Source organism: Vanacampus margaritifer, chromosome 19, assembly GCF_051991255.1.
Source record: "Vanacampus margaritifer isolate UIUO_Vmar chromosome 19, RoL_Vmar_1.0, whole genome shotgun sequence".
NCBI classification, from domain to species: Eukaryota; Metazoa; Chordata; class Actinopteri; order Syngnathiformes; family Syngnathidae; genus Vanacampus; species Vanacampus margaritifer.
In genome coordinates this window covers 5067415-5095221 of record NC_135450.1, presented here as the reverse complement: position 1 = coordinate 5095221, position 27807 = coordinate 5067415, and the positions used below count along the sequence as shown (strand labels likewise).

Here is a 27807-nt window from a genome sequence, read left to right as displayed (position 1 = left end):
TGGTCAGACGGAAGCTGAAACATACTCAACGTAGCACGCTAAGCCTAACTTTAAAATAAAGTTAACACAAAGCTATCCTGAACTCATGTTCAATCGCTAATTTAGGATGCTAAGAAACCGCTAATTCATTACGCCATCATTGTATGATATGGTGGAAGTCCCCGACGTAAGTGGCTAGCGGCTAGCTGTTAGCATGATCAATGACTGTCTGGCTGTTGGCTGGTAAGTAAGTATGACAGCTGGTACTTCTTCTTTTTCAATATTCTGGACCAAGGCTAATTTGTAATTCACTCTCCATGTTTAAAGGAATGGAATGTGCCTTAAATTGCACGTTGAGATCTTTTCATTATTAAAAAAAAAGAAAAAAGATAAATAGAACTTTGTCTAACATTCATTTTACAAAACACTTTTGCCCATTAAATAGAAAAACATTCAATTCAAAATGTCAAACTTAGCTGTTTATATTATAGGAACACAACTTAAAGTCGTTAATACCACGTTATTTTACACATGAACCATGTAATAATAAGAATGTCTCTGCCAAATATTGCACTTAAAACTTGTGTTCCTAAATCCTAAACGGCTATATTAGACATTTTGAATTGATTATTGTTATTATTATAATTTAATGGGAAAAGGCGTTTTACAAAATAAAGGAAGACACTAAATCCTACACGGCTATATTAGACATTTTGAATTATATTAGACATTTTTTTTAATTGCTGATCCGAAAAACGATCTGATCCGTGACTCAAATCCGTGATCTGATCCAAACCGTGACTTTTGTGATCCGTTGCACCACTAGCGTTTTGGCACTTTCAAGATGTCCAGCTGCTTGTCGGTGTTGGCTAATGGAAATAAACAAAAAGCTCCTGGCAAATAGCAAAGAAAATATTAAAAGAGAATTGCTAAAAGGAAACAAAGGTTAAAAGAAGCTGGAAATGTTATTTCCCTAATGCAAAGAAATGTCAAATAATAAAAAACAAAACCCCTTCCAAAAATAATGTAAAACCGTTTAGATTTACATTTAAAGAAATCAAGCAAATATATGAAACTGTCATTTTTTGGCACAATTAAATACAAATTTCCACTTGAGGTTTTACTAGTATGTGACTATAGAATTTTATCATTTTTATCTATATGTGGCCTAAGATTTCATTGCAATCTCTTGGTTTCCACACTTACCTCCTTGTTCATCCAACATGACCAAAGTCCTAATGCCGGCATCTTTGCTCTACTCCCCAAGGTCAGGCAGGTAGCAAGGTAGTGTGAGGAAGGGAGGGGAAAAAAATAAATAAAGTAGAGGTCAGTAATGAGGCTATATCGCCTTGGAGAGTTAGTGGGAGTTGAAAGATATTTGCTGCCATAAGCCGTTTCCTCATTCCATTTTCACCTCACTGCTTCTCACCATTTTTCTTTGCTACTTTCAGTACAGGCTAGGAAATTGCCAATTTAGTTCTACAGCTATTTCTCTCTAGGAAACTCTTTCAAAGTACAGAAACCGCTCACCAATCTTATTAAGTCTTAAAATGAACTATCGTGATGTGCTTTACTAGGGTGACTGTGGAGTGGAGTAGGAATGACTGTTGATTGACAGCATGTAAGAGTTACCTTGGTAACCAGAGTCTAACGTCCATATACAATCAACTACACTTAGGTAGTGACTCAAAATGAGATGCAAAATTGGGCTGTTAAAAATAAATGCTAAATCAGAATTTTCGGATTCGAGTGACTATGAATCATATCCTTCTTGCTTTTACTAGTCACAGGAAGTTTGAATAGCAACGCATGTGACATAGAGTATGTGGGGAGTGTTGCTTCGTTTAAAGCACACTCTCTGAGACGCAACACCCATTAGCCACATTAGCATTATATTCAACTGTTAAGCAATCAGTCAATAAAACCCATCTAGGCAGGGTCTCAACACATTTGTTGTTACTTCGCTTTCGTCTTCGCAAGAAGCGAATTTGCAACCCTGACAGGTTAGCTTAGCGCTAGCTAGCTGGTACGACAGACCATGGATGTAAAAGCAAAAAAAAAAAAAAACACCCTGGGTTCTGTTGTCTGCCAGAGTACAGCGAGTGATCCGGGATGTTAAAGTAAGTTAATTTAAACTAAAAAGGAAAATAGAGACATACAGTTTTGTTACACTCCGTTATGTTGGCAAAAATAACCCATTTGTGTAATTTAGGTTACAGGTTAAACGGTAAACTAATATGTAAATGGGGCCGATTTTAGGTGTGAGTCTAGGCCCTAATATATATGTATATAATAATTCATTATCCATCTATTTTTTTTTTTTAATAATATCTTGACCTCAACTAAAATTGCTGGTCGGCTGGGCTGGAGCCTGTCCCAGCCAATCACAGGCCACATATATTATGTTGAGAAGCCAATGGTGCAATCATCATCATCATCATCATCCTCATCTCCTTTTACCAGGACCCCGTGCTGAGGTCGGCATGTTTTCTTCAAAGAACATTTTAAAAATATTTTTCCCCCCAGCATCACCGGGGTCATGTTGATTGGGTAGAGGAAAGGTCGTGTAGGCAAGACACACAAAAACAGCTCCCTTGAGGATAACAACACTGACAACCTGAAGAACTCCCGTCAATGGATCTCTATGTAAACGAATGACAAAGATAATAATGCAGGATCCAAACAGCATAAGCCACTTTTTGTTTCAACCATGGAAATGGGAAGTTTCCTTCATCCTTATTGATCATGACATGCGTCCAAACTGCCTAGCTAGCACGTGAAGCCATCAATGCAACTATTAGTAACTGATGGGCTAGGTTGGCTTGATGTGTACTGGAATGGAGGATCCTGAAACCCGCAATCCTGCTTTCTGCTTGCTTAGAAATCCTGCAAGACCGTACTCATACTGGTATGCGGGACCTGGCTCGGCCCAATAGGCACAAATACCATTACACTGTGTCGGTGTATACACACACAAGTAATCTAGCATGCATGAACGCATCCCCCCTAACCCTGCACCCCCCACCGCTGCCTCCTCAGCAGTTTGGGATGAAAGCCACATTGACGTTTGGGAGGCGAGAAGGGAGCAATAAGGGAAGGCAGGCGTATAAATAATTCTGTAATTCAGCATGTCTACAGCCAGGAGAAATCCCAAAGTGGTAGAAATGTGCCTCTCGGGAACTCCCAAACAGGGAGTAATCATGATCCCAAGCAGGCAAAGAAATAGCTCGGTCTTGCTCATTTTTGGATCTGGTGGTCAAAAGCTACAATAGCCTGCTAACATTATTTTAGTCGGGACACAATCAACCATTTCCAGATGCATCCACTTTGATTTTTGGGGTCATAAAAAGAGTTGCCAAGGAAACCAAAGGTCAAATTGAGAGTTATTGAAGAATTTTGATTAAATACTGTACCCTCTCATGTATGACTAGTTTAAGACCTTTAAACCCACTTGATAGCAGCATATTACTGGAGATCAGATGATTCAAGCTCATACAAATAAAATTGTGCGGCTTGTGATTTGTTTCAGTTTTCAGCTATCAGAGGTTGGTAAGAAGTGGATATAGGATCAATATGACCTTGAGATCTGCGTCAGCAGCTTGTCAGGTCTTCCCTTCCCCCACGATGCTCTGTATGCCTCCTCATTTATCCTTCACTCTTCCCTTTTTATGCATCCACATTTGCCTAAGGTAACTAACTCACAGTCCTTCCCTCCTAATTTGACACAATGTCACTAACTGGCCATGAATGTTGCATGAGCAAACAACTGTATCTCACATATGCTTATTTTTCATAATGAGCAAACAATTAAAAGACAATTTAAGGTTTTGCTGCCCCAAGCTGCTGTACAGTATAGTTGAAGAAATCACAATGAAAAAAATAAAATAATTGATTACCTCTTCCACCAGCTGCAACATACGACGGGTGCTCTCCAGTGACTGTGGGAGGAGGAATACAAAACCATCGTTAGTGACAAATTTGATATTGTAGGGTTCTATTTTCGTAAATGGCGCATGCGGAAATGTGTCCGTTTTTTTGTGCAGGTGCAAGCTTCCCTGAGTCTCTTTTGGAATTTGGCAAACCACTCAGCATTTTGTTAGGCGTTGAAGCATAGCGAGGATTTGTCATACAACTTGGTCTACATTTACGCCTCCTCAGTCCGCATCCAACTTCTGGCACAAAGTAGACCGATGGTCTGATTTTTGCGAATTTGATCGAGTTGCAGGCAGGCAGATATAGAGCTCCGCAGACATATGCATGGATGTCCGACACAATTCATTCAAAAATGACAAGAGGATGAAACAAAACCTTGGCATCACTAAATAAATCAGTTCGTTAAACACTTCATTATTATCATCATTATGTATTTTTAAGTCATCATCATCATCATAACAGGGAATGAGAGGAGTCACTTAGTGGCCACAATGGCGCAAACGACCGTTTTTTGCGCATCTGTAGAATTACTAGCACTCGGTCTAACACGCCTCTGCGCAGATTCAAAATGCACAGGACCCTAGTGAGAATAGGTGGTTCCAAAAATAGAGGGATGGATCATGGTCTTTTAATGGCAAATTTGATGCACACATATTTTGCAGATCATAATTAAGACGACTATGTAATGTGTTTAAGATATTAGTCAGAAGTTATTTAATAATAAAAAAGTACACTCATAATGTCTAATGTGGTCAAATACAAGAGTTGTACATTAACCTGTACAATGTAATACTCAATTTTGGTTGACTCCAACATGCAAATAAGAACATTTTTAATGCTGTGTACCTTTATTGGCAACTCTTGTTACTATTAAGAGTGGCAAAATATGAATTCATCTTTGAGTATGATGCAAATTACAAATATAATCATATTGATCACTCCATTGAAAATTATCATCCTTATTTTCAATTTGTAATTTCTGCTTCGACTCTCATATTTGCTCTTATTGGAGTTGGAGCTAATGGTGTGGTTCTATTTCCAATGGATGTCATTATTACACGCCATGCTCTAGTTCCGAAGGAATGTGAGTGAGGCGGCACAGCCTCCTAGCAGGGACACTCAGTGACATCTCCTCCGTCTTACAATGACATAGCTTCATCCTGCTGCGCTCACCCTGTTGATCATCAAGAAATGAGGAGATTTATTTCAAAATGTTAAATGGACATATTTCCTATGTGTGCGAAAGCAACTGGAGCTGAAACTGTTCACCGGCACGATTCCACCATATTCTTGCAAATGTTCAATATTCTGCCCATATTTGTCAGTGTGAGTCATATGTGAAAGTGGGGGAGTGGTGACCTGCTCCAGGCCTTCACTGAGGCTCTTCTTGCTATGATGAAACAAACACCCACATTTAGACACTCACAAGGTCAAGCGCATACATTAATATCGGAGCCATGATCGGGAAAACAATCCCTCATCGCAGTCTTCTACGGAAATAATTGAAATTCCGTCCAGTCGTGTAATACAATTCAAGAGGCGAGACGGGAACATTATGTGGCAATTTTGTGTGACATTTTGATGGTACACTGGTTTTAGGTGAGGAAAATGTGATATGGCATTACCATGGCAACGCTGGATGACCTACTTTTGGAGGTTTGTGACATTGGCTATGTTTTTGGTGGTCTAATGTCTTTGCGAACATTATTGGCAAAAAAAAGTTGGACTAAAAATTAACATTAAAATCTATTCACTGCGAATAGGACAGTAGAAAATGTAACAGTCAGGGATTGAACCCACAACCTGAGAGCAGACACTCTACCACTCGACCAATGAGCAGGTAGTGCATTCACCGGCAAGATGAAAAATGAGCTTAGTAAATATAACAAAACTGAATTTTTACAACAAAAAGTGCTTACAGTAAAGAGCTATTTTACACTTTTGTCAGATTGTCTTCAGACTTGTATTTTTCTCATTTATCTTATTACTAGATTCTGTAAAATTTTAAAATAAGAACATTCAACTTATGAAACCCCAGTTCAGGGCCTTTGATGTTGGTTAGTCATTGTAAATTTGGAAAATATTTGTTTTAAGCCTCACAGTACTTTAAACTGGCTGTTAACACTCAATGCCAAGACTGCTTGATCAAACAAGATCATTAAGTAATGAGAATCTTACAATAAGCAGAATGATCTTGTCTGACAAATTGATTTTAAATAAAAAATAATTTGTCAAAGCAAAATAATCAAATTTTGGTTACATTTAAGAAATTATATCTTAAGATTTCAGTTTTTGCAGTGTTGATGGGTGGACGTTAGGCATATCTGAAGGTCACTCTGACTTCAAATTTTGGCTCGTATCACAAAGCAGAACGACGGCTCCTGACTGGGAAAAGTTGGTGCCGAAGTTAAGTTAGCACTGGACATGAATAAATGTCAGCGCTTGTTCTCACCTCGTCGGCGAGTTGGTCAGCACGCTGCTGCATGTCTGACAGCTCATTGCGCATGTCCGCATCTTCTGCCATGGCTGGTGGGTGTGGGGGGTGGAGAGGGTCTCCAACTGGGAAGAATCGATCCTATAGGGAATCCGGGACGAGCTGAAAGAAAGACCAAATGATTGTGTTGTGAGCAGCTGAGTCCAAAGACGCTATAAGTGTGAGATACGCCTGTTCAGAAAATGGACATATTATGAGGGACTTAACCCAAATATGTCCGTTCATTCATTTGTATGCTGACTTTGGATGAAATGCAGTCTTGCCGTCAATCTTTCACACTCACATTGATGGCCATACTGCCTTCTAGCTGCAGTGAAGTAGGCTAAGCTCTTTGCACGTATCTGGTCTCATTAAATAGAAGGTTAGATCATCATCAAGAGGTAAACCAGGAATATAAGGACTCGCCACAAAAGAGCACTCACACCACAGACGTGCTTGCAATTGGCTAATAATATGCATTGGACCAATTTGCGTTTGATTTGTTGCTCTTATACATGCACAATGCTCTTAAACTACGGATGTTCTTTAGTAAACTGAGTCAATGGAATGAGCGAAAGCTACTAATTGACATGATTGACCATATAGGAGAATAAACATTACCACAACATCATCATGGTTTCTCCCATATGGCATTGAGATGGGTAGTACTGTATGTAGTCAGAAAAATTCCAGGACTAGCATCGCCAAACATGTATTTCAAATTACAAGTTGTTTTCCCGTTCAAAGTAACACCACAGGAGTCCTAACTCAGTTTCCTAGCATCTTCTAACACATCGTTCACTTCTTCTTACGCACTTAATGGAAATAGACATACTTGGAGGGAAAAACTCATTTTGGGTTTGAACTCTTTTTTTTTTTCCTTTTTAACTCATTCACTACCATTGACAGCTATAGACGTCAAAAATTAATTTGAACTATTTCTATTAGTTTAACATTTTTTTCCACTTTTGTTAACAAGAGTATGAAAACCTCATTTTTTTAATTGAACATTTAGAACAGATATAAAATTTGTGATTAATCATGAGTTAATTAGTGAAGTCATTCGATTAATTACAATAAAAAAAAAAATGCCTGTCGCCCCTAATTTTTAATAATCTTTTTTTTTAATGCATTTATGGCAGTGAATGAGTTATTTACACCAGTCCTAGAACTTTATTGTCACAGCTTATATTATGAGTAGAAACAGAAAGTGCTAAATGATAATCTACACAGATATGAGAATTTCAAGTTAATTGCAGACTCTAAGTTGTCCACAGGTGTGCAAATTCATATGAATTAGTAAAACTGCTTTGTGCAAAACAACCCAAAACACATTTTGTTGCATTTTGACCGTCCAATATGAGTCCGATCATTTGGGTATGGCTTACATTTTTATTTAATTTCCAAGATTTTTTATTCTAAGGCTACGTTCACATTGCAGGTCTTAATGCTCAATTACGATTTTCTGATGAAATCCAATTTTTTAGTAAGCATTCACATGACCTATTTATTAATTGAGACCTCAGTCTGTCTGCTGTGTGGATGTAATGCGTCCCAAAGTGACCCGCATGCGCAGAAGAAGATACAACGTCACTCACAACGCTGTGTTTGCGGAAGTAAATACTGTACGTATGGTCCAGCGTGTCAGGGCCACGGACTTTTATAAGTCCGTCGTCGGGGCTCATATTTTTAACATATCATATCTATAGAGGAGTGATGCAGGAGAAAGTAGAAATAATATTTTGTGAAAATGAGGCGAGCCTGTTTAGCGCCTCCTCTCACGGAGATATCTCCTTTTTTTCCTCCCTAACGATGACGTCACGTCATTGCCGCGCGTAATAAATGAGCGGTCTGCTTGGCTAAATTACTAATCTCAACACCACAAATGTCATCTTTATACTTCATGTTTCAAGTGGGATTAAAATTAAGGCCAAATATAAAGTCACAACTGTTACTCGAAACAACGATTCACGTACGTGAGCCGTGCGGACCTAGCGGATGCGTCAAGCATACAGTAAATCAAGCTGAATGCCACTGCCCGCAAGGAGCGCATTTTGGACTTTTGATGACGCTGAGGTCGGATATATGCGACCTGGCCGAGCAGACTGCGGTCGCATTGATCTAGGACCACATATGAAAGTGACCCAGGTCGGATATAAAAAAAATCGGAATTGAGCCATTCAGACTGATATAAAAAAAAGTCAGATACAGGTCGCATTTGGGAAAAAAAAATCCGATCTGGGTCGCATTTGCCTGCAGTGTGAACGTAACCCAATTTCTTCAATGGATTCAATTTTTATTTACAAGAGTTCTGCGCGATTCGATTTTGCATTTCCCCCCCTGATTCGATTCAATTCAATACAATGTTGATTTATTATGGAACACAAGTCGTCTTATATCAATCAAAAAAATAATTTGACCAGTTACTGCCTTCGCAAAATTTAATTTGGAATTTAATGTTTGTGGAGTTTTTATCATTTCCTTTATATTTAAGTATTATGTTGTGTTGTTACACACACATTGTTATCAAGGATGAGATGAAAAATATTTTCATAATTGTAATTGTAATTGTAAATATAAATTAAAAATAATCTGAATTGTCTTAAAGTGCATTAAGTAAAGTCTTTCACAAAGGTTAAAAAAACAAAAACGTTTAAATTAATGTGAACAGTAAATTTCAAGAAAACTGTAAAAAATTAAATTCAATAAATTTATGGGAAAAAGAGATATTAAAAATAATCGATTCATGGTTTTACGAATCGATATCGGCTCAAAAAGCAAAACAATTAGATATTGATTATTTGATTTTTAAACCCAGCCCTAACTATCAATGTTCCCCCTTGTTGTGGTACCAATTGCACATTTTGGTTCATTTTGTACACTTTTACAAGGTGATGCTAGAAACACACAGCTGACAGTTCGACAGAGATTGTCCATCTTCTTCTATCTTTCTAATCCAATGAATTGAAAGTAAAGAAAACCAAAGGTACCATCCAGCTATGTGAGAGGGCGCCAAAGTACTGACAGAAAGCCAAGGCAAGGACAGGGAGAACATCCAAACACCACACAGGAAGGCCAGAGCCCAGAATTGAACCCGAGACATGCTAATCAATACACCGCCACAAAAAGCACCATTTAAAAAATAAACTATATATTTATATGTAGACGACATACGTACAAATTTGGGTTATGTTGTCGCCATGGAAACAAAATCCCAATGTAAACTGAGGACCCACTGTACAGTACTCTTCCCCTTCCATTGTAATTCCAGAGATGCTTACATCTCATAAGCACATATACATTCATGTATACAGCCAAATCGATATCACACCATAGCAAGGTGTGGCTCCTGAAAGCCCGCACAGCCGAAAATCCATCCTTCAGTGTTGCATGTGAGTCACATTTCATGGCGAGACATCCAACCCTCCTTTAAATCAGATCAATTCAGAAACCCATGGATGGATTGTACGTTGTATGTAAAACTATTTACAATGTTATTTCAGCTCTCCCTGTGCTCTAATTTCTTCCCCTCCTCTCGCCTTTCCTCTCGCACTGCTGCATCGCTCGCCAACAGCGGCCATGTTGGCTTACATAAACCTCAAAAGTGGACAGCGCACCGCAGTGCTTGGCATCGAAATCAAGGACGATTTACAGCAGACTTCGCAGCCGCTTGCCGAGGGGAGACGGATTATCGCCTCCCTCCTGCTTTATGTAACCAAATTCCAGCAATTAAGTTTTAACAGGCCACACTGACCTTTTACTTTATGGCTCAATTACAAGCGTCACATTTTGCACTCTAGCCTTCCTCAGCATTTCTTTCCTGGCACTGGAACTTTGCTTGTGCGGATGTTTATGCATATATTGTATTTTTAAAATGACTGTATGTTGGGGCCGAAGTGCTGTCAGGCTATCGGCTATCACAAATGTGTGCATTTAACAAAAACCTTTATTCAAATTCCACTGCCCAAAAAGTTAAAACTTTCATCCGATCATAACACATTTTCCCACGTGTATTACCAAAGTACATTTTTGGATACCTTGTACTTTGTACTAGTTGTAATACAACATACTTTTTTGTTTTATTTGAGTATTTTTGTTAAGAAGAAACACTTATACTCCATTACATTGGTTGAGCTTCATTCTTTCTCCTACTTATTATTTGTATCATTATATTGTTTGCATGATCTGTTTTTGTTCCTCAGGCATTGCTACTTGACATTATTTAATAAATCTAACATAACCGCTAGCAACATTTGACTCAATTTCCGCAATTAAACGAAGCCAAAAACATGGGCGTTTCTAGCTATTTTTGGGGGTGATCAAGCTCCCCTAAAGTGTGGGAGATCCCCCCCAATTTATTCTTAGTGTCTGTCAACATGTATGTATTTACATTTTAAAAAATGCTAGAAAAGTGTATAATCATAGAGTCCTTGGCCAGTTGAACATAGTTCTTTGGTTGTTGTATTTGGTTGTATTACAATACAACAACCAAAGAACTATGTTCAACTGAATTGTGAAGCTTCACGTAGAAAAAGTAGTGCTTTGCCGCCGGCAGTTAGGTAACAAGGATCTAGTTCTCGTTGAAGTGAGTTGATGTGTTTTGCCACCATCTTGTGACATCTACAGGCAACAATAAACCTTTATAGTGTGGCTCCAAAGCTTGTGGATTTTTCTTATTTGTGCTAGGGCTCGGCCCCAAGCCTCTGCAAATAGCAGGAGAATGCGTTCTATAACTTTTATGATAAGTGCTTAACAATTAGAAGACAGTTCAAATGTGTCCTAAAAATTGCCTGCAGAATTCATAATTTGTATTCCCAGCAGAGATGGCAAATCCAGGTCCAGAAAGTAAAAACCCTGCCACAGTTAGCTAGCTAGCTTTCATGGTGCTCGTTTACCTGCTAGGGAGCTAGCCAGCTAAACGAGCTCCATGAAAGCTAGCTAGCTAACTGTGGCAGGGTTTTTACTTTCTGGACCTGGATTTCCCCCCTCTGATTTCCAGTGTATCCAAAGATACTGATTAAAAAAAGAAAAAGGGGAAAAAAAGCTGATCTTAAATTGCTGTGAACACTGTGTTGTATCTGTTGCCTTTGGATGTTAATGTATGACAGATGTCATCAGCTCTGACAATCCAAATGAAGGAAAACAGCCACATGGGTCCCTTAATCCATCACTTCCATCATTGAATAAAAGAAATGAGGCTGAGTCAAAGCTTCATGCTATCTCAGGGATGTTTATCAAGCAACAATGTGTTCATGCATCAAGGCAGCAGCAAGATGCTAATAAACTATGACCACAGAGCTATTGACATACAGTACACTACATGGATCAAACTGATGACCTTTGAGTTAAAGGCTACCCCTTTGTTCATAAAACGCTCCCTTGTAAAGGACAACCTTCTCAGAGATTCCCATCTGATGAGATGCCAGGTTATCAATCTGGGAGATGTTTGAGAATAAGGTCAAAATGTAGCAAAATACAATCAGTATACAGAGTCTTCAATTAACCCAGAATGCATGTTTTTGTTTGTTTGTTTGTAAAAAAACAAACAAAAAAAACTGAGCTCCTGTGCTGCCTCTGTAAAATATTATAGACATATTTTAAATATTACAACAACATTTTATGCGTTAAAACTTGGACTCGCAGACGAGTCAAGTAACAGGGAGGAGTTCAACCAATTAGTTGACTATCTACAACTGCATCAAAATTCAGGCTTGAAGATGATAAATCGCTAACCACACATTTTTGTTCACCTTGTCTTCAAGCACTAATTTGCAAAGTACTTTCAACTCGTCCGTCTGCTGTCATCAAGACTATAATGCTCTGATGAGCAGCGCAATGTTCGGCGAAAAAGGCAACACAGTCAGATGATACAAAAAATAAGATAGTTATTGATGACAGTAGTCGCTAGTCTTGCTAGCGTCGGCTATTCTGATCGCCGCTAGTCTTAAAATATCAATACCAGCAGTAGCAGGATCACAGGACTGATGATGAAGAACAAGGGCAGGGTCACATAGTCAAGGTCCGTCTACCAAATTGTTATGAAAAATAATGCGCGACAACTGTGTGCTAACAAGAAATTGTTGTGAGAAGTAACAACTGGACGAGAGTTCTGAAAAAAAAATTACAACTGCGTTTAATGTAGTAGATGATCCTATTTTATTTGTTCTTGCTTTGCTTATGGTGTAATGCTATCTCATGCATTCGCTAGCTAACTAAATTTGTATTCAGACATGGCTGCCTAGCTAACGTACATAGATAGCTCTTGCCAGTGATGCTGATTGGTTCAGTTTAAAATAGCACTACATTGGCCCCAAAAGACGCTGGCCCACCGGGTGTAGCCCAGGGCCAATCCGGCCCTGATTTACACTAAGCAATACCTCAGAACTTTTGTGAGTGATGAGATTATTGCCTAGCATTGCCAAATTTGGTAAAAAAATATTTTAACTACAATCAAAAACACAAAACTGAAATATGTACCGATTAATCTTGGTCAGATGTCACTAAAAAGGTGACAAATGTGCTCCAGTAATTTTGTGAACTTTATTATTATTATTATTATTATTATTATTATTATTTTGTTTTATTTATTTTTACAAATATTCATAGTGTATCATAGCAATTCCAGAATATAATCCATTATATCGTCGCTATCTTGTGAAAAAACATTTATGTCTTTTTTTTCTTTCTTTATTTATTTAAGTTTTTACATTTATGGAATCATGAAACTGAATGCAGGAATACCAAAAACAGGAAAAAAATGTGTTTTTCACCGGACAGCGACAATATGCATGCCTCATAGGTGCTCTAAACGTGTAGCAAACACACCAACATCTGTGCGTGCGTATGTGCCCATACAAAAGGTGACGCACTGCTCTCCACTTTAGTTGCCTCCCACCTTCACCTAGCAGAGATTACGCGGATCCATGTCAATGAATGGTAACCACGGTGACCCCAAGTCAACAGCGAGGTAATAGAAATGAGACACTTAAAGGGACAGAAACATGCTCACTTTTATTACAATACATAACCGTGCGTGCGTGCGTGCGTGCGTGCGTGCGTGCGTGCGTGCGTGTGTGTGTGTGTTGCCTCAACGAGGACGCCGGGGTTTGCTGATTAGTGGCTGGATTTAATTTATGACACTAAAGAAGGGCCAGTAAAAGTGATTTATGGCATGTGCAGTGGAAACCTCACGCTGTAAAGCAATTATTGGATTAAGGCTGAAGACTGCGCCCATCCTTACACAGGGTTTTAAATAATCACTACAATACTACCTACGACCACTAAAAAGGGGAAATAAGAGCAACATCTAAGGTTTATAGGAACATCCATTTACCCATCCATTCATCCATCAAGTGTTTTTATGACTTCTAGAGCAGCGAGGTCACCATGGGAACAATAACGTCAGATATGACAATGTTCTTATTTCAACCTATGGTACCACCACAGGGCTGTCCAATTATATTCTTCCTGTAGAAGACGGCCTTTCTCTGTCACATAGTTCCTTGTTATTCTCTATTATGATTATAAGGCAAAGTGCAAAGTAAGATGACTACTGTACAAGACTCATCCGATTTAGATGTCCAAATTAATATGACTGAAGCTCACAATTTGAACAAAAAAGTATGACACTGGAGTGCAGAGGACTGGTAAGGAGGATAGGTTGTGTAAACAAATACTTGCTGTACATGCTAATTCTAAAAAATGATGCTACATTTATAAATACTGTACATGTTTAAAAAAAAAAAAGACAAAGCACCTCAGTATCTGTCTGCTTGCGCGCTGATCAAATTCAACAAAATTGCATAAGACCTTGTGCCAAGGTTTAGACGTGGTCCGAGCAGGTTTACTGTAAGATTAGACTGACTTTTCTGCTTTTTTTCTCATATCAATGTAATTATCATCTCAATATTTTGTGCAATATATTGTGAAATCAAAAATCTATTCTCATCTAATTTGATAATTAATTTCCAACATTTCATATCACTTTTCTCTTTATATTTTTTGGGGGTAAAATCCTGACTTTTTTTTAAATGTGTTTTTTTTTTTTTTTTTTTTTTTACAAAATAATGCAGTACTTAAAAATTCTTCTGAAGGTCAGATCTGGTCTTACAATAGAGACTGCTGATTAATGGATTCAGCTTGCTTTTGCACAAACTTTTGCATTTTGATGAAATTATATATAAATTCAAATCTAATGAGTATTTGGGGGGCTTAAATAATCAGCAACGTCCCTTCTCTTAAGTGCTTTGTGGTGAACATTATGACAGTATATAATATTAACAAATTGCTATATTTACAACCTCGACTAATAACAGTGATGTAACATGACACAATACGCCTCAGTGTCACTTTGGCTCGAGCTCACTCTCCAGAGAGGAGCTGGCATTAAGTGCTGGAGCGCCATCCCAACGGGCCGCTTGTCAGAGACTTCCATGCATTATTGACCAGAGAGCCCCTGAACCCCCATCCCTTATTCAGCTCTCTTTCTCACACACATGCACAGCTGACAACTGGGACATGGATTCTTGGACATTTGAATTTTCACCACAAAATATTATTAATTTTTGTTTCTGTATATGAATGGAAAGAAAAATTCCCCCCAAAAAATCCAACTGAGTCTTTCCTTCTAGGCATATTACACTTTAGGCACAAGCCACATTAATTCAAGGGTTTGCAAAGAAAAAACGATGCTGTAAACAGTCTCATCATTTAATTGATTGCCTCCTTAAGGGAATGATGTGGATGCCAGTAAAAGGAAGATGGAAAGTGAACTCAAGGGCATTTCTGATGATCTCAGTCTGATTATTGGCACCGAGATGCCGGCCGCTGATCCAGCTCTTCTCTTGAGAGGGGAGAGGCATACGCAAAAATAAATAAATAAATAAATAACCAAACGTGTATTCCGACCAATGTTATTGTAGTTAGTTAGTTAGTTACCAAAAACGAACAAAATAGTTCAAACTAAAATTGAAAAAACATTTTCTTGAACACAATCAAATAAAACCAAAAGCTAATTGAAACTACATTTTAACTAACTAAAGCTAACTACAATTACAGCGAAAAAGTCTGTTGTTGTCAATTAATATCATACATGAGCAATCAGGATTCATTTTAAATGTATTAATTTTGGTATTGCTGTGCATCCGTAGCTTCAAAAGAGGGAAGGTCAGTTATTTGAGAATTATAACTTACTGTTTTTTAATGATCAAATGATCAATTATCTTGCACTCAAAAAATACTAAAAATCAATAAAATAAAACGAAGCATTAAAAAACTAATAAAAACTAACAAACTTGCTCTAAAAACTAATCATAACTAACTGAATTTATAAACCAAAAAACAAAATGAAAACTAACTTTAATAACAAATCCAACGCTCAATAACCCTAACACAAACTCCCACAGTAGAAATTGTGTCTTTTGACCTCCTTGCAAGTTGAAAATCATTCCAAGCATTGCCTCAGCAAATTTCCTGATGTTTTAGCAAACCCTTAGCAAAAATCAATCCATAACGCCTTAATCAATGTTGATGTTTTCCATTTCCCTTCAGGAGCAGCTGGGGAAGATGATAAAAGATGATTATTCCGACTTGAGCTAAAAATAAATAAATCCACAATCAGTAATTCGGGCAATTTGTTATGTTTTTATTTGTTTATTTTTCCTTTCAGACAATCATTGTGACAATTTTCAACATGCAGTTTACAACATGTATAGTTACACCCGAAAAGAAAAAGGGCTGCCGGGATGAAGCCGAAGCTTATTAATTCCCATCCCCAGAATACATTAGGCCGCAGATGATCAAGATGTTGATTTATCGAATATCAAGTTAAGTAATGATCAAGTTTTTGATTGATTCCATCACTTTATATCACAACTCAAGCAGATGACTTAATTCCCAACCTCCAAGTAGCCAGGTCACTTCACAGCATGTTAAATATTTGAAAAGTCCTAAAATCATAGACATTAAAAAGCAATTAGGCTTGTCCAGAGGATAGCACACTCAACATATACACACACTAGAAAATATCAAATTACACTTTGATGACATTTTTTTAATGCCTCCAAGCAAGACAATAAGTTACGATACTGTAAATTCGATCAAGATCATGACGAAAAAGTCGGCCAAAAGATTTCAAAAAGCTACAACAAAATTCCAAAACATATGAGAAATAGAGTAACGGACACTTATCATCCTGCAAAGGGTTTCAAAGAAGTTCTAAAGCTTTTGGACTTCAGCAATCCATAGTGAGAGCCATCATCCACAAATGAAGAAAATATGTAACAGTGGTGGCCGGCCTACAGAAATTTCCCCAAAAGCACAGCAATGACTCATCCAGGAGATCATAAAGGAACCCAGGATGACATCGAAAGAACTTCACGTCTCCTTTCATGACTCAACAATAGAGGGTAAATTGGTCCAATTAATTATTCAATTAATAATTGTTAATTATTAAATTAATAATCAATTGAGTCATTAATTGAAGGAGACACAAATTTGATATTTAAATTAATTTTGAGCCGAGCCTGCGGAGCACCACATCAACTTATGATAATTTATCAAGATAACCGATGATAACCTCGTTCAATCAGTCAATAAAATGAAGGTTGTACCCTTTGATAATTTGGTGAGTTCTTTGTGCAGCTTAGAGGTTAATATGAACTGATAAAAGACACACAGTACACAATCATGTTTTGATTTTGTGCATGGTTGTTTTCTAATCTATTTGGGAAAATCTACTTGGAACTTAAAATAAGAAAAACTCTAACTACTGTGATAGGAAATAGAACCAAGAACTAAAATGACAAAATAATCAAGGGGAAAAAAACTAACAAACAAGAAAAGAGAAATGGTCTTAAACGAGGTGATGGAACTTCCTAACATTAAGGCTCATTTTACTTTTGCAGAAAAACAAATAACTCATCTGAATGATTTCCAGGATAAAAGTTGAACAAATGTAACATCATTTTGGAAAAAGAACATCATACCATCAGTCAAACATGATAGTAGTGTAATGTTCTGGGGCTGCTTTTGTACTTCAGGACCTGGACAACTTTGCTGTGATTGATTGAACCATGAAGTCTGCTCTTTCCCCCAAAAAATGGTTTAGGGATGAGCTAGTAAAAATCTGGACTTGAATCCGATTGATATGCTGTGACATGCTATGGCATGACCTTGGTCGTTCCATGCTCGAGAACCCTTCATTTTTGCTGAATTAAAACAATTCTGCCAGGAAAAGTGGGCCAAAATATCTCCACAAAATTGTGAAAGACTTATTGCCAGTTATAAACAAAACCAAATTTCATTTCAGTTATTAGGTTTCGGTCTACTTTTTTCACACAGCGCCAGGTAGCATTTTTCTGATATTTACATTTCATTGGTAATCTTAAAACATTAAAAGGAACAGCGACTGTAATGACAAGTTTGCTCTATGTTATTTATTTGGTTGTGAGATTCATTTTTCCCAAAAACATTTCCAGTTTAATATATTTTTTAGAAACTTTATTTGGACGTCCGCCGCCATTGCTATTTACGTCACAACGCATTCAATGCGTAGTGACTTAGAATGGCGGTAAAATACTTTTCATTATTCAAATGAATAATAATCATAAGCATAGTTAGAAAAGACAAAAAGTAGGATGGCGGTCATCTTGTTAGATCTGCCTCAAAGGGGTATATTTAGTCATTTGGGAGTCCCCAGTCATGGGGCTGAAAAGATTTTGGATGTCAATGTTTACATCGACTACTGTAAGGCGTGGGAATGAAAATATGAATCAACGTTTACCACTTGAGTCGCTTTAATACCCGTATACTACATGTACATGCTACTGGCAAGTGCAACTGGCTCTTGCTGTTGTTGGTGAATCATATTCGATGTCAATCTGAAAAAGTGTGTGAATTAATACAAAAATAATAGCAATTGTTTTAAATAGAAGAACTCTTTACTAATCAGTTCTTATGAGGCATTTGGGAGCCCTTGGAATTATTGTGCCTGTGTATTCCCAGGGTAGCTCCGCCCCTCCTCAATATTTTTTTAAATATTAGTTGAACACTTTAGTGAAAAATAAGACATTTGGGGAGCAATTTCAAAACAATCAACAGAACCATTATATTGCCTGATTTACTCTGAATACTGAAAAAAAATGCATTCACTGTATTTATCACTACATCATCATTCGCCAACTCCTTTCTAAGAATTCTATCCAAGTAGAATGCTGTCTGTTGAGGCTCGCATACGTTTTCTGTATTCACACTACTGCAGCTCTGGCGCCTCGGGAGCAGCCATTTTGTTTCTCCGTTTTTGTTTATATGCTGAGCGTGTCTGCGAGAGAGCGAGAGGCTGTCCTGAGAGGCCTGACTGGACACAGAAAAAAAAGAAGCTGCAACTGCCTTTCATCCTGATATGACATTTTCGCAGCATCTCAGCGTTTAGTTTCACAAAAACTTAGAAAAAGAAAATATTTTCAGAAAATATCAATAAATTGATTGATACTACATTGAGTGTACCACTGACTAACAAATGAAATTCTTTACATATAAAAACAGTTCCAATTTATTATTATTATTAGTAACCTGTCTAGACATTTTACTGACATTATTTACAGTTTATTAACTTGACTTTTAAATCAAAACTGTGTCAATACAACATCCCCAGCAAAAGACTCCCAACACCTCATCGATACTATTACCTGATCTCAGTGCTGCTTTTGACACTGTCAATCATAACACGCTATCAACGTGTGTTGAAACGTGTGTTGGTATTACAGGCACAGCGATTTCTTGGTTGTGTGACCTCTGAGTATTGTAATGTCACCTGCGGAGTTCCACAGGGATCAATTCTTAGCCCTCTATTGTTTATATGCTTGATAAATGTTCTATTACCCAAAGTGACTCACCAAATCCGAGGTGTTGTATTTTACTCAACTCTCTCCTTTCAAATATACATCAAGAACATTACCAGAACTGTGTCGTGTCATCTCACAATATCGCTAAGATACGAGCCATTCCATCCTCTAGTGACAGAGAGATCATAATTCATGCGTTTGTGATGTCTTTCCCTGACTATTGTAGCGTGTTGCTTTCCTGTCATCCCATGTCTAGTTTTAAAAGCAAATCCTTTGCAGTCAACTAGACTAAGTGCAATTTCTGGAAAAATTGAGTGGGAATGCTGAATGATCATATTTGAATGCATGTGGAATGCTTATTAATTGTGGTTGAATGATAAATGAACAAAAAACTTGAGGTGCATCCAAGCCAATTGGGGGGGGGGGGGTGGTATTGAAGGATGTCTTGCTGATTTACTGGGAACTAAAATATTTCATATATAGGTTAAAATCAAAACAAAGATATAGCAATTGCCATGCATATTTTAAAGTATGTCTCAATTCCGCTATCGTTGAGTACATGCCAAGCCTCATCAAGCTAAAGAGAGAAAAGTTGTACAAAATGTCAATGTCAATCCCGTTGAAAATGAATGGGGAAATGTTTAAATTTAACGGTAAATTGTGCAATACTGTAAGTAATGTGGAATCACACGATATATACGATATATAGGTGTGAATTTGCTGGATATAATATTGTGAAATGTTACATATTATTTTGTGTATTTTTCATGCGCTGAACGCACCAAATCCAGACACAAATGATATAAACATATTTGTATATTGTATATTATATTTACAATGCAGATAAACATTTAATCAGATTTTTGATAGAGTTTTTTCCCAGCTCCATACTGTGCTCCCCTTTGAAAAGCACAGATTGGGCCTTCGTTTTTTTACTCCCTCCTTCCTCATGTTTCGATTAAAAAAAAAAATATATATATCTAAGGAACTCGGGGCACTAATTAGTGAACCGCTAGACTTCTCCTTCTGTCTCCCTTGGTTGGTCATTGTTATTTTTTGTGTTTCTCTGATGCGTTGTGACTCTGAAGACAAATTCCTTGTTTGTTTTTACATACTTGACTAATAAATCTGATTATTATCCTCATTTCTGTTGTTGTGTTACTATAGACTTTGTGTTGATATCTGGAGTTATCCATATAAATGCCTCACATTTTTGAGGTTTGGTATTTGAATCTTGGCTCTGGCCTTCCTGTGTGGTGTTGTATGTTTTCTCTGTAATTGCTTGTTTTTTCTTGGGGTGCTCCAGTTTTCTCCCATATTCGTAAAAAACCTTGAGCACAGAAGGGTGAATGGTTGTTTGGGACTAAACCTGGCTTAACTCAACACATTCAGGGTGATAATCAGATAGTACAAGGCATGCTGTATTCATTAGCATGATCATGTTCGTCATGCATCCAAAAATGGAACTGCTGCAGTTAGCTCACAAGTTCAACCACAGCACTTTAAAAAAAAGTGGCCAGTGGTCAAGTTCTTGAAACTAGGGCACTTAAAATGCCCTTGCTTGCTTTTCACCTCAAGCGTCAATATCGCTAGACCCCCATATGCTGCTTTCCATGCGTCAGGAGTAAAAAATAAAAATAAATAAAAATAAAAAGACACACACTCCGAAATAGTGTATCCATTATGTAAAAAGAAAAACAATAGCCATCTTGGTCCTGCCAGTAGAATACAAAAGAATCAATGACGAGTAACATTTATTATTAATAATTTACTTATATTCCACAGCAAATGCAATATAATAGCTGTATGAAAACTGCTTTTGCAGCGATAGACTGAAATGGCAGCCGATGAAATGAAGACTTCTGCCAAGGTTTAAAAGCAATTTGGCTTGTTTTCTATAGACAACATGGTGCACTAGTGGCTGGTACGTCTGCCTCTTAGTTCTGAGGTGCGTTGTTCAAATCTTGGCCCTGTGGTCGGCTGGTGGCTAGTCCAAGGTACCTTGAATTTCGCCGATAGTTTTAACTCTCCTGTGATCCTAATGAATATAAGTAATATAAAACAGTGTTTTAGTTAGCCAAATCACCCGTTTACTGAAATGATGATCTCGTCTCAATTTACCGACAAATTGACTCAATGTGAAATCTGAGCACATTGTATGACTCAAAGCAGGTGGACACAGGTTTAAATGGGCAAGTATCACTAGTAAAAATTAGGGGTGTCAAAATGTGTGTTTTAATTTTGAGTTAATTTAAAGTTCCTTTAACGCCACAAATTTTTTAAACGCGCGATTAATGACTGCCCCTTTCTTGGAAAGCCTGTACTGGGGGAATTCCAGTCGCAATGCAGCAGACACGTCCACGTCAAATTTAGCAGTAATAAATTTAATACTAATGCATATATTTGTGGAGACGGGTGTCAAGTTGTATTTTACAATTTGAAATATGTGCAGAATTTACTTTGAGTTACTTCATGTTAAAGATTACATAGCTCTTAATATGAAAAGAAAAATGCACTGAGCTGTCACCAATGTCTTAGAAATGCAATTATGCCATCTAGTGGCAGAAAAATGACCTCAACACATATCAATATCACACTTGTTTTTTCACAGTACAGTACTTCTTTTTAATTTTAACTCAATTTTATGAATTATTATGAAGTTACTGTATCAATGAGTAAAATGCAGCCACATTTCTATAAGTTAAACTTTTTTTAAATACTTTTTTTCAAGTATGAAAACTTTTTATTTTATTTTATTGTACATTTTATTGTACACATTTAATTATTGAAGTCATGTGATTAATTACAATTAAAAAATTTAATCGCCTGACACAGTAAAAAATCTCTATAAAATTAGGGGAATAAATGTTTTGTTTTGCTTATTTTTAATTTACACACACTATAACAAATTTCTGTAAAATCTAAAGCAAAAAAATACAACATTTTCTTGTTTTTTAATTTTACAGTATTTAACTGTATAAGGCATGCATTGTGGGTAAAAACAAAGTACAGTAATTTGCTTTATAATTAGCGGTAAAATACTGTCAATTTTACAGCAACTATGTTTTGGCAGGTATTATATGTGGATTATAGGTAAATACTGTAAAGATTGTTGGATTTTGGGTATCTCTATAGCAGAAGAAGCAAATAGCGGACCCTGTATTGTCATCGGAGAAAGGACAAGAAAAATATTTTAGCCCAAGGGCAGTCTGCATCGTCTTCACATCGCATTTCTATTTTCTCCGATAAAATGGCAACATTAGTTAACATTTATTTATGCGCTCGGCTGCAGAACGAGGATTGATTTTACAACAAGGGTGGCACGGTGGATGACTGGTTAGCACGTCTGCCTCCCAGTGCTGAGGGCGTGAGATCGAGTCCGGGCTTCGGCCTTCTTAGATGGATGCATGTTCTCACTGTACCTGCGTGGGTTTTCTCCGGGTGCTCCGGTCTCCTCCCACATTCCAAAGACATGCATGGCAGGTTAACTGAGCTCTCTAAATTGTCCCTAGGTGTGATTGTGAGTGTGGATGGTTGTTCGTCTCTGTGTGCCCTGCGATTGGCTGGCAACCAGTTCAGGGTGTACCCCGCCTACTGCCCGAAGCCAGCTGGGATAGGCTGCAGCGACCCTTTTGAGGAATAAGCGGTAAAGAAAATAGATGGATGATTTTACAACGACATACTGTATTTTAACATAGAATACAAGAAACGGTTGTAGACTAGATTACAGGGGATTGCTGTAAATGAAATACAGTAAGTAATTGTAATTTATATACAGTAAATACTTGTAAAATATACAGTCATGTATTTCTTGTAAATTCTACAGTCAATTTGTTACAGTGCAAATCTGCTCTGAATAAGTGACATAAAATTGAAGCATTCTGTATAGTCCATAAACTAATTAATAAAAGAAAACTTTTTACAAATGAGGCTACAACAGAAAGGGCACTTTTCTCATCCAGGGCAGGTCCTTGAGCATCACAACGGGTCTATCTGTGCATGTGTCTGGGTTCATTGTACTTTCTGCCATCCAATGGAGGAGCATTTTATTATTCCGCCCATCTCTACTTAAGAGTTTTGCACAAATTAAGTCAAATTAGGAAAATCTATCAAGGATCATTAAGGCTGATTGGGAATCACTGGTATAGCAAATGGATGGGTGCATGTCCGTCAGTATTAACTAGAATCTTTCTGGAGAATCTACTCTTACTGTATATCATCATCTAATGGACTGAGGAGACGGCCTTCTGAGGAAAGTGCGTACAGTATATCCCTGAGTGACTCAAAAATGGAGAACAAATAAATAAATCCTTTATCTGCACATTCATCCGGACCGTCACAAAAACTTCATGGGTTCTTTCTTACACGAGCGACCCAACTTTCCTTAAATCATGTGGAATAGTTATTATGCCATCTGCTAACACATGAACAAACAATCTAAAAACAACTGCAACAATGAAACATCCTTCAGCATCCCTTGATTGCGCAGGTGTACCTAATGATGTGGCCTGTATAATAGAACAAAGTAAAACAAAGAATAATTTTTGCCATATTTTTTATTCTTCTTTTATTTTATTACAGTGCATATTTGTTGTTATGCTACATTTTGAAGCAATCCATCCACGCACAAACGGAAATATAACTATATTACAAGTCATAAAATATTCACCAGCCTGCACCAAAAAGGCAATGCAGCTACGCAGTCGGCTCATATTGAGCAACATCCATCATACTGTTTATCCGGGCTTCGTTTCAGCAGCGGTATAGTAAGCGTGTAACAGTACCAGGGTGTTTCTGAGAAGCCAACTCGCGGTGATCATATCAGTGAGTCACCATTCATCTGGCAAGCAAGCCCCTTTCTCAATGTGCTCAATAGGCCCTGCACACTCCTCCCATTACCCCCCTCCCACCCTCCTCTCGCTCTCCCTGCAGTTCAAACGGTGCAAGCTGCGTATAGCAGTCATGACAACCACATCCTAACACCCCCTCGGTTAGGGCGTCTTCTCCACAATGTGAGCTGTATTTTGCTACTGGCGTAAATGCGGGGCGGCTATATTTAAATATGACATAAACACGCTGCTTTTACACGCCTGTCGCAGACCACATGAACCACTAGTGTCAAATAGACAACATCGTCACAACATATGTTTACTCATCTATCTATCTATCTATCTATCTATCTATCTATCTATCTATCTATCTATCTATCTATCTATCTATCTATCTATCTATCTATCTATCTATCTATCTATCTATCTATCTATCTATCCATCTATCTATCTATCTATCTATCTATCTGGGGCGCACTCCATAATGCAACAGTGGCCCACAGGTGACCCATAACTTAGGGATGCGACGTAAACGCAGCGATTCTTTTCCTTCTCCCACCTTAGCCGCAGCGCGTTAATTGACACTCGCCCCCCGCCACTCGCGATTGACGGGTCACGCGTGGCGTCCTCATTGACGGCGACAAGCGTCGAGGGTGTCACGGGCGCGCACCCATTCGGAGCTCCTCCACCCACACTTGCCCCCTCCTTTCTGTTTATACGGGCTACCCTCCTCCCGTCAACTTCACCATGGCGCACTTTACTATTGCACATACGCCGCAATCACCTTGTATGAACTCTGTTCTCCCGGTCTTTCTGTTCTTTAAACAAAAAACAAAAACATTTTCGTGCTCATGATTGCCCATTTTGATGCGGCGTCAGTGTAACTGCTGCCGGTTCACGTGTACCTAAATGATATGTAGCTCACTATAATCTATGGAAACCAAATACATTTATCATATTTAACAACATTGCGGCGTGCCCCCCACCCCCCTCCCATCCTCGCTTTTCACTGATGCGTCGCTATCCGAGGTGCTGAAAGAGCGAAAACGCCCACCTCGCATCGACGCATTATTGCGCAGCGCATCCATTCAACTCACTGCGCGTTTGCGCTCGGGAGGTCACGCATCGTCTATCTCTCACACTCTAAAATAAGACGAATCTGTCGCAAATACATATCAGAACCGCCGCCAATCACTGCCGTTCATCCACAAGCGTTAAGCAACTGACACCCAATGCGCAAATTGTGGAAAATAAAAGAAAAGAAAAGGAGAGCAGACTTACCCGAGCTTGTTGTTGTCGGCCTACAGTCAGCACTGGAGGAAATGTGTTCGCTTTTTTAAACCAGCAGCCCCCTCTGTGTGTGTCTGTGTGTGCGTGTTGACGCTGTGACGGCGATGCTGCAAAGGTGCTGCGCGGAGTCTTCCTCACTTCTTCAATGAGGGGAAGCAGTGCAGCTCTCGTCAAAGATGGCGGAGCCTCTGACGTCAGCAGCAGCAGCGTTTAATAGAAAAAAGGAGGAGGTGTTTGTTTTTTTTAAATACACATTTAATTTTTTACGCGATGGGTCTATGCAAGGAGCATCTTGAGCGAGATATATTCTCAATATAGGCTAAGACACTTTATTAAGTAGGTTATACCTGCATAGTCAAGTGGTGAGAACTTAAGTAATACAAATACTTGGTTGCTGTACGTACTTAAATTTAGGTTTCTGGTCTTATATTTGAGTATACTGTACATCGACTTACAAGTTAATTTGTTCCATAGCCATGTCATCACGCAACTTACTCATATATTAGATCATATCCCATCGAAATAAATTAAAATGCCATCAATCTGTTTAGACCAACAACAACAAAAACACCAGATTTTTGTTACGTTTCTAATGAAGACAAATAAATTATCCCAAAAAGTATCCAATTGACAGTTTTAAAAAAAAACAACAACATTAAAATACATTTACTTTTAAGTAAATTTCAGTCTGTCCTCCTTTTTACTTAAGTAAAGTAAAGTGCATGAGTTAAATTCTTACTTATTGTTTTCTCATACTTAAGTGTTTGACTTTGGCAATTGTAGCTACATATCACACACACACACACACACACACACACACACACACACACACACACACACACACACACACACCCACACCCACACACGCACACGCACATTTGAAAATTTCACACATTTTTATACAATACTTGAATTTCAGCAGAAATTAGTCAAGCATTAATTACAAACAATAAAACTATTTTTTTTAATGAAAGTAAATAAAATAATTTGACACCCTTGACCATCAATTAATAAATAATCGTAAGCTTTAATGTTCTTTTCAGTTTCAGAATGAGGGATTTTGATTTGATAAAAAAAAAAAAAACTTAGCCTAAACTTAGCACACTCTGGAATTTAAATGATTGATGGGTTTAATGTTTTAACTTATTTATTTATTGTTGCAATTGACAGATACTCGTAAAGTGGGACTATTTAACAATATAATAGTGTCACTCAACTAACTACAAAACCTCCTCTTCCTATATGAGGCTCTGTTTTTCCATTCAAATTTCACATCCAATGCCAAAGATATAAACTGCATAGACAACAAATAGTGTATGTGATTAATTGTAAAAGTTCACCACCGAAATTAAACTGTAACTATCTAGCAGATGCAGCAATATACAGTACTGTGCCAAAGTCATTGGCTCACATTAAATTTATTGTTTTTGCAATAATCAGTCCAAGATGTACAACGTCATTTGGGATAGTCTCAAGCTTACACATGCGTCTGATAAGACAAACACACACACGCACATCCCACGCACACCATTTTGTCAGTCTGGATTTGGAAGTCTAACAGGATTTTGATTTTGTGTCTGCCATCTTGACTCTGCATGGGGTCTCCAGTCCATATTTGGTAAAGACGTTCCAGTACACTATTCCTGCTATCTAGTCAAGCCACTCCATGTGCTCCTTGCCTGCCAGTATCTTACATTGCACTGTGAAGTGCTGCACCCTTCTCTGATGGTCCTGTCTGACGTAATAGACCTGTACTTGTGCTTCCATGATTAGTACCTCCATGTTATATTTCAGTCTAGCTTTTTCCAGCCACTGTTATGTTTTCTCAATGTCAGGCACTAAGTGCCATGCAGAGACTTGTTGTTCCATGACAGCCCATCTGGCTCCTTCTCCTTGTTGGGCTTTTGTTGCCTGAACATTCACTAAACAGGTTGTGCCTGGGTCCACCATCTTGACGTATTCCTGGAGGCCTGTCCCTGGATAGGGCCTGGGTCCAATAGCAGCTGCTGGTCATTCAAATGAGGGGAAGCTCTTTCTTTTTTTTACGCCTCAGACAGATCATCATGCAGTAGCCGAATGTCAAGACGAAAGGTCATCCCCAGTGAGGCACAAGGACATCAATGGGCTGACAAGTTGAGACAACATAAAAACCTTCAGCTAGCATGTCACTGCACTCATACCTGCTAAGAAAAGCAATGTCCAAGAATGAGTTATAAAAGCAGACAGAATTACACTGGCATATTTTTGCTCAGTTCATCAGCATTATATTGATCTTTGAATGTGGACTCAGCAGCGAGGCAGTGTCCTGCTCTCCTCCCCTCTTCTCCAGCGGCTTCGCTGCTTGGCACCATAACAAATGTGTCTTCAATTGCTCTGAAGTGAGCCTGTCTTCTAAATGAATGGTTATGATAACACAGCATGAAAAATCAATTCGGAAAGGGGAGCCAGAAGAGAAGAAATG

At 38.1% G+C, this 27807-nt stretch overlaps 1 protein-coding gene and 1 long non-coding RNA gene across 2 annotated transcripts in view; both read right to left on the bottom strand.

Moving 5' to 3' along the window:
- The window catches only part of snap25a (synaptosome associated protein 25a), a 38393-nt gene extending 12878 nt beyond the window's left edge, over nucleotides 1-25515 (bottom strand). The window contains exons 1-4 of the mRNA XM_077552545.1: nucleotides 25338-25515; nucleotides 6365-6508; nucleotides 3876-3917; nucleotides 1186-1234 (exon numbers count right to left, since the gene is read on the bottom strand). Of these exons, the coding sequence (XP_077408671.1) occupies nucleotides 1186-1234; nucleotides 3876-3917; nucleotides 6365-6436 (163 nt within the window). The 5' untranslated portion in view covers nucleotides 6437-6508; nucleotides 25338-25515. The remainder of the gene's footprint in view (nucleotides 1-1185; nucleotides 1235-3875; nucleotides 3918-6364; nucleotides 6509-25337) is intronic.
- Nucleotides 25516-26860: 1345 nt separating this feature from the next.
- Nucleotides 26861-27807, bottom strand: part of LOC144039662 (uncharacterized) — a 7736-nt gene continuing 6789 nt past the window's right edge. Inside the window, exon 3 of the long non-coding RNA XR_013289508.1 lies at nucleotides 26861-27471. This is a non-coding gene — a long non-coding RNA (uncharacterized LOC144039662). The remainder of the gene's footprint in view (nucleotides 27472-27807) is intronic.